The 12,255-nt window shown below is 32.5% G+C and overlaps 1 protein-coding gene across 7 annotated transcripts in view; it reads left to right on the top strand.

Annotated features, from left to right (window-relative positions):
- Positions 1-4,008: 4,008 nt before the first annotated feature.
- Positions 4,009-12,255, top strand: part of LOC134283455 (1-phosphatidylinositol 4,5-bisphosphate phosphodiesterase classes I and II-like) — a 39,458-nt gene continuing 31,211 nt past the window's right edge. For 6 of the 7 annotated variants that reach the window (XM_062765904.1, XM_062765907.1, XM_062765908.1 and 3 more), the window contains exons 1-3: positions 4,009-4,092; positions 10,315-10,383; positions 11,925-11,951. In XM_062765904.1, coding sequence (XP_062621888.1) covers positions 10,318-10,383; positions 11,925-11,951 — 93 coding nt within the window. In that variant the 5' untranslated portion in view covers positions 4,009-4,092; positions 10,315-10,317. The remainder of the gene's footprint in view (positions 4,093-10,314; positions 10,384-11,924; positions 11,952-12,255) is intronic. The other variant, XM_062765905.1, reaches the window with a different exon arrangement.

Below are 12,255 nucleotides of genomic sequence, written 5' to 3'. Positions count from 1 at the left end.
TGAGCGATGAGCTCACTAAATGATACCCCCGCCTCCCATATGGTTATAACTGGTGAAATAGTCCATCTTTTCCTGTGGCCGGGAAACCCAAAATATCTGTCGGATCAAAAAGTAAAATAGGAGGTGCACAATGGCAATATGTAATAAAGATTCTGTGAAAGTTTCATCAAATTTCATTCAGTGGTATGAGAGGAGTTGCGGATAAGAGATGGGTACCCCAAAGCGTAACAGACGGACGGACGGAAATACCGATTACTATATACCCCCACTTTTCAAGCGGGGGGTATAAAAATGTGCTATGTGGGAGTCCAAGATTTTATTCGTTTTTGTCCACAAAAGAGAGATTTCTTAAATTGACTTGCTTGTTGCATATGTTAATCAAATTCTTCTTAAAATTGGTAGATTATTTGTGAGCAATGAAATATTATATTATGGTTATACCATTAAAACATGGTGGTTAAGGAGGTCAATTTTTATGGTTTAACATCTGCATTCTTCAGTTGTTTTCATACAGAGGACTTAAAGATAATGTAATGCAACTTTTGATGTTTTTGTCTGTTAAAATATGCCAAAGAATGGCATTTAGTTTGGAGCAGTTGTGATGGGAACTTCTCCTACAATCCCAGTGTGCATATATAGGGCAGTGTGTAATCATGAATATTCCGTCTTGATAAAACAGAATTTCAAACTTACAACCATTGCAATGTCTGGAAATTGTCCACATGAGAAAAATTGTCATTTATAGCTACCCTCCTCTTTGCAATCAATGCAAAGATTGCTATTTGTTCCATTGGGATTTTTGGTTCCATCTCTGTTTTATATTGATGGACTGCTTCTTGATAATTGTCCTTTCATATTTGTTGCCAACTTTTATTAGTGTTTCATGTTTTTCGTGTATATCTATGAAATGATATATAAGTGCTTTGGTAATTCATCGGAATCAGGTGTTAGGTTTCAGTGATATTGGGGATCAGTAACAACTAGGCACTGACTCCTGCACGGTAAAACATCATGCGACCATCATTGTAAGTTCAAGAATGAGGCTACCAGATTAATAACATGTCTATTGAAAATCAGCTTTCAGGTAAATTATTATTGAAATTATCAACACTTTACAACAGGTTGCATTTTTAGCAGAATCACATAATTACAGACACTCTTGATAAAATAAGGTCGATTTTTTTTCATATTTTCAGAAATGAAAAATGATACGACTGGTTGATAATATTCCTTCAAAAAAGGTGTAATTTTTACCCATGCAACCATGCATGCTAAGACAATTTTATAACAGCAATAATAAACTTCTCGACATGAGTCTTTGTGTGGGAGGGTTTGGAATTATTCAGGTTTCATTCTGCAATAACAAGCATTTATCATGTTATCAGAGGTTCACTTTTCATTTTCATGTTGTTTCTGAACAATTAGTTATCAAATCACAAAGATATTACTTCCACAGATCAATTGTTGTTGATGTTGTTGCTGCATGGATGGATGGTTAACCCATTAGAACAATGGACACAGCCACTTTAAATCTGAATTTTTACTTCAAAATCCATGCTTAGATAATACTTTTTATTACATTTTTACCAGTGAAATGTACCATTGAATAAAAATGATATCCTGTCACAGTGTGAAAGGATATCAAAATGATATCCTTTCACAGTGTGACAAATATCAGATTGTGGTAAAACTCTCGATTTTCCTTCCCATAACGGAGAGTGTTGCAAAAAATCTTCCTTCAATTGATATAAGATAGATAGAAATAAATAATAACTGTGAAATATGAAAGCCCTAGCACCAATAGCTGAAAAGATATGGCGAAGGTTTTTTTTGAAAAATAAGGCAAACATCGAGGTCAAAAGGTCAAAATTGTAGGTAATCAAGAGAAAGTCTTGTCACAAGAAATACACCTGTGCAATTTCAAAGCCCTAGCACCAACCATTCAAAAGTTATGGCCAAGGTTTAAGTTTTTTGAACTTGGGTCAAATTACAAGGTCAAGGTCAAAAGTGTTGGTATCTAATGGAAGGTCTTGTCACAAGGAATATACCTGTGAATTATAAAAGCACTAGTTCTAACTGTTCAAAAGTTATTGTCAAAGTTAAAGTCTTAAGAAAGTGGGTCAAACTTCAAGATCAAAAGGTGAAAAAATATTTTTATTCAGGGATAGGTATTATCATAAAGAATACAGATGTGAAGTATGATGGTCAGAATACCAGCCATTCAAAAGTTATGGCCAAGGTTAAAGTTTGGTAAAATTTTATGAAAGATGGTCATACTCTAAAGTCGAGGTCAATAGGTCAAATATGTTGGAACCCCAAAAAAGGTTTTGTCACTAGAAATACATTTGTGAAGTATAAAAGCCGCAGTGCCAATCTGAAAGTTATGAGCAAGGTAAAAGTTTTTACTAACAAACAGACAGACAGAATGCCCCCAAATCTTCAATTATAGGGGCATAAATAGACAATGTACCGGTACATAAGATATTAGTCAGAATAAGGATATTTACTATGTACAGTAACAATGTTGAGCTTTGATGATAATTTTAAAGTTAGTTTTGTATTATAACATTGAAGCCATAACAAATTGGTCCAAGAAAAATTAAATATCCATTATAACATATTTAGTACCAGGGTAGCCTTAACAAAATGTTCCAAGAACCTGGACAATGCAAAGCTCTCTGTATTTAGACACAGATGTGCTTGAAACACCAGTGAACATGCACACATGAAATGTTAATTGTAATATATTTACACATGTTCTGATTAACAGTTGATGAACAGCTGTTGTGACCTCCCATCAAATTTAACAACAATTACTAAAAGGTTAACTGACCTCATATTAATCACATGAAATATTTTAATGTTGCAATAATTGGTAGATCTACTTAACAGGTATGCTGCACTTTAAAATAATTTTAAAAGAAAAGTTAACAATCAGTCATTTCATGCCATTGTTTATGACATTGCATCAAAGTTCAGTTACTTTATTATCTTATATAAACAAAGAAAATAATTAATTATTAAGAAAATTGAATTTGTTTGAATTTAACAAGTATAGAACTCTTTGGTATCTTTTGCCAGTCATGGATAAGTTTAATCATAAAAGGTGTGCATGCACTTGTTATGGTATTATACTGATGAAAATTGAATCGGTGCTGCAACATTTTGCAGTTAGGACCTTGATACAGATTGTATGCCATTTCTAGTAATGAGGATTTGCAGTTTTTACTCAAAATGATTGGGCAGCACAATGGTCCTTTGAATCCAATTTTTTCCCTCATTATATCTCACTGAATCTTGTATTCTTTACAGTAAAGTGACTTTGCTCACCTCATTAATTTTAATTCAGGATGTGCAGCTCTGGCTTTTATCAAGGTTTTATCGTCTTAATTAAGACAAAACGAAAAATCTATATCATTTAAAAGTACGTAATAATACCTTAAGCCCTGTGGGGAAATTAATGGTTGTTACCAGTAATAAAATATGTGGATATTTCTTATATCTTTTATATTTAGCTCACCTGAGCTGAAAGGTCAAGTGAGCTTTTCTGGTCACATTTTGTTTGATGTCCATCTGTCCATCTGTCTGGCACATTTTTCTTTTCTTCTCAAAAACCGATGGACCAATTTCAATAAAACTGCATGGCCACAAATCATACTTGAGTGCAGGGAATTCAAATATTGAGGGGAGATAATAAAAAAAAAACTTTCAAAAGTTTTCTCAAGAACAGAAAAGCCATTATACATTCCATGTTTTCAGTTTTGATTTAGATAAACTGAATTTTTGTTCATTACTTAATACATGTATAGGATAATTCTTGAATCTCCTTTCATTGTAGAATGAATTTGATAAATTAAACTAAATACATGATGTATCACAATTCCAATATTTTTGTTGTCATTGTCATAGCTGAAGCTAATGCAGGTCCTTAAATCTATTTATGAGAAAAATTATTATATTATAGACTATAAGATTTGGAAGCCAATTCTAATTCAAAATATTTAATTCTTTCAGAACTCACAAACAGGAACCCCTGTCACCTTGAAGGTGGATCCAAAGGGCTACATCCTGTATTGGAAAGATCAAAACAAGGTAAGAGTTCATCACAGTAAAGATCATAGGTTAAAAAGTTACAAATGTGATAAATCTTACTCTGCATAACTGCCTGCATAACTCTGTTATTCAATATGCTTTGCAAAGCCTATGTCTTCATCAAAGCCAAGATATCATCAACTTACCTCCTTTGGCCAAATAATTGTTTTAAGAACATTTTGAAGGTTGGAGCCTCATTTTGAATTGAACTGAGGAAAAGTTGATGGTATTTTGACCAGAACTTTTTGAGAAAAACTTGACTAGAACCTTTGATTAATGTGCCACCATTTTCAGACGTCCAAAGATGACAGTTCAGTAAGTATTAGGGCATGGATTGATACAACCAGTCCTGATTTGATTTATAGAGAATAAAGGCATGAGATAGTCTTTTGGTTTTATTTTTATTATGTATACATTGCAGTATGCTTAGAAACAATGTAAGGTTCACCATCACCAGTTCTATTTAGGTTGCCAGATTTAGCATTGAATAAAAAACGGGAAAGCACACTTTCTCTTGTTTTTAGAACTTTTTCTGGTGCAAAGGCACTTCCATGTTGGTGGTTGTTTTTTTTTTTTATGCTGAACCTGTTATACACATGCATCTCCAACATCGGACTTATTATGTAGAGAACAGTTTAGATTTGTATTTGAATTCTTCATAAAGAAAAGCTTTAAAAAGTTACCTAAACTTCGAAAGTGTTCAATACAGTCATTACCTATCAACGAAATTCCAACCAGTGGTCTCATGCTTATATCTTGGAAAGCGAAAGGCAAAAATAAGCCACCAGAATTGTCTGAATATAATGGGTCCTATCTTTCTGAGATTTGAACTTCCTACCTCAATTTTAGAAATTAAGTACTTTGTCTAATGATCCATGTAAGTTACTAAATATGATCCTTTTATTTTCCTGAACATACATGTACATGTAAAACTCTGCAGCTAAATACACACTGACATTTAAGAATTTTATTAATTTTTATGGAATTGGTCATTGAAGTAATTAATGTCAGAAGGCAGCATTAGGTTACATTGAATTATGAAGTCCACTAGATGCAACTATATATAAGAGTCATGCATGCTGAATAAATACTTTTTCATAGAACAAGTTATTTTGTTAATTATGATTGCATTTTCTTATGTGTAGTTTTGTTTAGGAGGAACTATTTAGTTGGCATTTGTTCCTTCACTACTGTTTTAGTTATTTAGTTTACAAGTACCTCATACATATATATTTGACAAGTGAAATATTTGGAATTGACATGATTATTGTCTAGTTCTGCTAACAACATGTTGCCTGCAGAAGCATTCTTCATTTTTGCATTATTGAATTAATAAAAGAAATGTTGTGGTAATGTTTTTGATAATTATGAAAAAACCAGGATGCTTCCTTATTGTATATTTTCTGTTTAGTAACATTTAGTTCAGTATATATCTATTATACATGTATTGTTTGTTTGGATTTCTTGTGATGATGGCATCTGAAAGAATCAGTGCAAATACACCAGTGAATAGATGTTAATTAGTAATCTTTCATTAACAATTGTGTTTGAATGTCTGTACCCTGTATGTACATGTATTTAAAACAAAGACCCAACAGCTGTTAAGAATGCACACTTGATCCACAGAACTGGGATTTTAATCTCAACAGATCAAACTTGACCAAATTAAGGTGTGCATTGTTATAGTCTTTTGATCCTCCCTTTTATCATTCTGTCTTGTTTAGAACTGGTTTATGGAACCTATTGAATACCTGGACCAGACCATAGATTGTTTCATTAGCACATATTGTATTAACTTTGGAAACTGATCAACAGTGTCCATTGTTATTCAACTTCATGTATATTTGTGGCCATACCGATAATGACATCATCCATGTTTTTCATATACTAAAAATAAATGTCGACATAATTTGGATGAAAATTATTAAAGATGCCTAAAAACTTTGATTAAAAACTTACAAAAGAACTTATGACAAAACACTATTCAATTATTTTATCATACAATAAATAAATATTATTATTAGTATGGATTTATTAGAAATTAAGCTGAGAGGGTTGGAGACTTTTTTTTTTACTTAGATATTATTTTACGAGAAAGTTATTAGTATGTGATCAGCTTTGGGGGTTGGGAGGGGGGTGGGGATGGAATTGGTATTGTACATATGAATTAAGCTGGATGACTTGCAAGTTGCTGAGATTGATCTATGGAAATGACAACTTTGATAAGAGTTCCAAGTCTGAATCATTCTTCTTTTATCATGATTGTGCTGATATAATAAATATTATCCTGTGGAGAAATTAATGTCTATGTTTTAGTTGGACCTTTAACTTAATGGCAAAATTATAGATTGTGGGTATATGAGGTCTCCAGATTCATCAGAGACATGATAGTAAAAAGCTCTGTGCTTCATTAATTTGAATATGTTCCCCTTATTTTCTGCACATCTAGTTGTTGATTGGTCATACAATGGTATATATTGCCAATTTCCACACATTTATATTTTGTGGAATCATTAGGTATTTAAAGCTGAAAATAACCATTATTACCTACACCCAAAGTTTATAGATAACATTTACTTCAGGTAAATTATTGTGTTTGTAATATCATATCATTTTAACCCCGAGTCTGTCTAGCTTTCCATTGACTTCCATGGGTCTGTCTATCCATTCATCCATCACAGCCTCTTGTCATTGCACTTCCTACTTCAGTTTTAGAGTAAGCCAAAAATTCTGTTGTTATGTGATTAGCCATATTGCATGTAGATTTGAATTTCATATGGATGTGCACAAAGGGTAGTTCAAATCAAGGGTGAAAGGGTTCTGAAAAAATTGTGATTCACAAACTGGATGTTGCAGTGGAAATCCTATATCTCCTACATTATTTATATGTTTGGATATTTAAAAAAAAAGTACATGCTTAGCTGTGTCATGTAAAATCCCAATTTCAAATTGGCATACCTGGTAATATTTGAATTCATGTCAATCACTGAATGGAATGAAATGAATTTGTCATGACAAATTTAAGTGCTAATATAAGATTTGATTTAATCAGTTTGTTGTCTGGCAGTATGTATTTAATCTAAGGAAGGATTTCAACTTTTCATGAATGAATTTATTTAACCTAAGGTCTTGTATCCTCAAGTTTCTATTAAATTGTACCAAAATACAAATAGAATAAACTAATAGTGTCCAATATTATTGGATAACACATTTTATTTTGCATGCTAACTGTTGTGATGAAGCTGAATTATGGGGGGAAAGGCTGCAATAGCTTTAAGAAGGAAAATAGCTGAACTTTGATCACTGTCTACAGAAATGCTGCCTGCCTTTGAGAAATCTTTAAAACAAACGTCCAATATTGTGGGTCAAAATAAACTTGACATCCCAGGATCCTTTTCCCTTGAATCCCAGGATCGTTTTCTCCCAAATCCCAGGATCCTCTTCCATTGAATCCCAGGATCATTTTCTCCCAAATCCCAGGATCCTCTTCCTTTGAATCCCAGGATCATTTTCACCCAAATCCCAGGATCCTCTTTTCCTGAATCCCAGGAACCTTTTCTCCCAAATCCCAGATTCCTCTTCTCCTAAATCCCAGGATCCTCTTCTCCCAAATCCCAGGATCCTCTTCTCCTGAATCCCAGATCCTCTTCTCCCAAATCCCATAATCCTCTTCTCCTGAATCCTGGGTCCTCTTTTCCTGAATCCCAGGAGCTTTTTCTCCCAAATCCCAGGATCCTCTTCTCCTGAATCCCAGGATCCTCTTCTCCTGAATCCCTGGATCCTCTTCTCCCAAATCCCATGATCCTCTATCCTTGAATCCCAGAATCCTTTTGTCATGAAGGCCACATGTCAGGTTTCAAGTTAGATCATTCCCAGTGTATCCTGAAAATGTAACTATATACATGCACCTTAATATTTACTGTAAGTTAAAACCATCAATACTGACTATAGATGTGTGTATGAATTTCTTTTACCATCATAAAACTGAGACTGATTATACATCTCAGATCAGTGCTTTGACCCTTGGGTCTGTTCCCTGGAAAAGAACATAAGTATCGGAAATTCAAGCATTTTATGTGATCATCGGAAAATCTAGAGAATGAATTGGAACTGGCAACCTATGGGAGTAAAAACGTTCCCAAATGCATCATTTTCATCCTTTGTCTGAGCTAACCAGATTATCCCTGTTGCATTTGGCTCAGTCAAGACCCAGACATAAATATCGCGATCTCTTCTGTCAGCATTGCTGTTTATTTGTTAGACATATTGTCCATTTATTTGTATAGTACTTATTTACAGACAGCATTAATGCATTCTCTCACATTGCTGGTTCAATGGGAAAAAGATTCTGCACCAATACATGCCCGATTGCATATTGCATGTACACTGTGAAAGAATTATGGTGCAGCTGTTAACAGGTTGGGAGGTTGGGTACGGATCGGTACTTAGCCTGACAATGGATGACCATATATAGGGAAATTAGTCACGAAATTAAGCAAACTATCACAATGACAAAACAAAGGTTAACTCTATGGCTCCATCTGAAATGCAGTATTATAAATTTACATTTCATTTGCAGTTTAAATCAGACCAAAATGTTTGTATGCAAATTATGCATGTTTCAGTGGGTAACATAAGAGTCATATCTACTTAATAGTAAATGCAGTTTTACCAACTTGCCTAATGTTGCACTTCACTGGAGATAAGGTTTAAGATAGGTAATAGAAATGATTCTGAAACTATATGTTTTAAGAAATATGGGTTTGGGAAGCATGTCCATATAATATGCCTATGCATGTCCTATCCTAAACAATTTATAATTATGCAGGGGACACATGCTATTGGTTGAGAGCACTGGTGCTTTGTCATTTGCTAAAGTGGAAAATACTTGAAACTTTTCAAAATAATTATTGTCATTATATTGTATATGATGAGCCCAAGTTTATTATGAGCTGACCCTTATTTTAAACAACATGGTGATTGTTCAAATATTTTTTAGATTATATTTTATACAATTGTTTATTTTTTTCTAGCTCACCGGTGCTAAAAATCATCTGCTTTGACATGTACATTATCAAACCAATTTTGTCTCTACTGTTCAAAATATTGTTGCTTAAATTAAATTTGATCAAGTTCATTTTTTTAATTGGATTCTCAAAACCAGAAAAGATTTATTTAAAGTATCTGATCCTTCATGAAGAAACTTGTTTTTTTTCTGCCATTAATAGTAGAGTTTTTAAGTTCCATTCAATGGAGATTATATATTTATACCTTGTTCTAAATAACTGAGAATTTATTCACCTTTTAAAAAAAAATACACACACATTCTTGCTCTCCATTTCTGCAGAATAACTATGATAAATGCTCAATTTATCTATTACGTCGACAAATTATGGTACTTCTACAATTTCATTATTCCCTTTTGTATTTTATCTCAGTGGTGAAAAAAAAACAATCAAAAGAAATATTGATTGCTTAAGTTACTTCGTCTGACTGGGCTTATGTAAGTCGACTGTGAGATATACACAGTCTGTGTAATGAAAAATAGCTGTAGTACGTTAAGGATGAAGCTGTAGGGGAGATTGGACATGGGGGGGGACAGCTTTCGTCCATCTTATAATCCATTGTCCTGCCCTGAATGTTCAAGCAACACATTTTCACTCAATTTATCTTGACATATATTTTTCACAGAGTTCAAGTGTGCCGTTGATAACAAATATGAAAAATTGGTACATCTTACATCTGTTATATTTTTTTTCAATGTGTAAACAGTAATTTTTTGGCATGTGTTTCTTGTTATAATAAATCATTAGGTACTCAACTGTTTGATGCATTGTAAATGTGAACACTGTATTACAAATAAATGTTGTCAGCCTCTTTTTCTATAGATATTTATTCCTCTGATAAAGATGTAGGAAACATGTGTTTAGAAGTAGGGTTCTCATTAGAACATAAATCATTCTAATGGTGCACTTTATATTGGAAAGTACAAATAATTAAAGAATTGATTTTTCCAAATATGAATTATGATTAATACAGAAGTTTTCAATTTTTTTTTTTCATTTCACGTACCACATTAAATCACGAAAGAGTACACATATAATCTTCATTTAATGTCACAGTAATTTTTCATGAGACAGGTCAGATTTCCCTGTCACCTTTGATCTAATGTTCACATACCATTTATTATTTATTATAAAATGTTTGGTACTGTATTTGCAGGATATGGACTTTCTAGATATTTCCTACATCCGCGACACCAGAACAGGAAGATACGCCAAGGTTCCCAAGGTATCAATTTAATCCACTCATCTCGAATTAAGGCCCTCCATTAAAAAAGATCTCTGAACCAGTCCTTTATTTGACTCGCGTACCAAATTTAGGAGTGGATCAAAGATCTCATTTTAATGAGATTGGTCTTCAATAATCTTTGTGAAAATTGGACTGTAGGGTTTAGTTGCTCTGAATACAGAAAAAAGTGCATGTATAGACCAATAATGGGAGGATTATCAGTGGTGTAGGAGCTTATCACATTTCTATGCAACTTTCTATAGTGTCCATTATGCTTCAAGAAAAAGAAAAACTTTCCTAGGTAATAGATGAAACAAATTTCAATTTCACTATTCACAGCTTTAATTTTATTTCAAGGACCGATATAGGTGGTTTGTAATGCAGGACACGAGTTACAGAGTGTTCAGTCATTGGTGCATTTCATTTGGTTTGACAATTATATGCATTAATTGTAAACTTGCACTTTGGCATGTTAACTTTTTTTTTGCATGAAAGCAGTTTTTCAAATTAAATAGGAATAGCTTCACATTCTTTGTTTCCATGAAATTTATTGTAATTATTTTGAAGTATTCAAAATGATTAAATAGGAAACTTAAATTTCACAAAATTACATTTTTAGGTTTTGAGTTTTTCAAAGTTGTCTAAACGTGAATGTCTGCATGATTTATGATTAATTAAGTCAGATGATTTTATTATAACATTTTATTGAAATATAAGAACCTTATAGAACCTTTTTAATATTTGTCCTATCAATAATTCATATGAAATGTGTATTAGTTGATCTCTATGATACAAATTTTATTTCCTATTAAATGATTAAAGTTTATTTCAAGTGCATCTCAAAATGTTTAAGTATGTACCATCATCATAATATTAGTTACTGTAAGAACTTAAATACTAGTATGGAAAATGGGGAAAAAATATTTAATAGATGTTATATAGAAAACATACATGTATAATTGCATATTATCTTGTATTTAATAGATTTATTGCATGATGGAAAATTTCTGCAGCTTGAAATTTTTGCTGGTAAATTTAAAAAAATTAAAGATTTTTTTTTTATTCGTTGCTTTTATAAACTGTTTGTTTGACTTAAGGTTCACCAACCCTCTGATAAGAGAGGTAACTCTCAATGGTATAAAAAATAAAATTGTCAAGGTAAAAGGCCATTTTTTTCCTTCAAATTTTGCCCAACCTAGGGTTGTAAAATATGGATATAAATTAGAAATTAAATTTGGAAAAAATAAAAAAGTAAACAGAGGGATTAATCTTAAGTTCATCATAAGTTTAACCAATATCTAAATTTTGATTAACTTGCACTTTAGGATATTTCTGTAATTTGAAAGAAATGGAAAGCACTATAAAAGTAAGACCAGCAAAAATTAAGCAAGCTCAGAAATATTGGGTTAGACTGTTTAAGCATTCTAGCATGTCAAAAAGCTTATAAGACAGCGTGAGAGTGTTAAACAGCCCCACTGTTATTGTTGGCCTGTGCGTACTGGTAGCCATGTCTCCATGATGCTGTGTGTTTGTTGTTTCAGGGTAGTAGTCGTAGGCCGTCAGCACCTGTAAGTTCCTGTAGGTTTTGATCTGCTCTTTTGTATAGCGTGGACAAGATTTACACACACACACACAATCAAAGAAAAGCCATCGTTCACATTTGTATCTATACACTGCACACGATTTATTGAAAATCTTTATTTATATTCTGTACACCTCATAGTTTACCCTATCATCTTCTGGTATATTATAACAAAATCGCAAACCAATTCACTTTGCTTTTTCTACCAATTGTTAATATGTTTATATGCAAATTATGAAAATGAGTGAAAAATGATAACTCAATTCTCATGTTTTTTAATATTAAAATAT

Source organism: Saccostrea cucullata, unplaced genomic scaffold, assembly GCF_032062105.1.
Source record: "Saccostrea cucullata isolate Sc308-1 unplaced genomic scaffold, CSIRO_AGI_Scuc_v1 ctg527, whole genome shotgun sequence".
Classification (NCBI taxonomy): domain Eukaryota; kingdom Metazoa; phylum Mollusca; class Bivalvia; order Ostreida; family Ostreidae; genus Saccostrea; species Saccostrea cuccullata.
The sequence above is the reverse complement of the archived record's forward strand: the minus strand, read 5'-3'. Positions and strand labels throughout refer to the sequence as shown.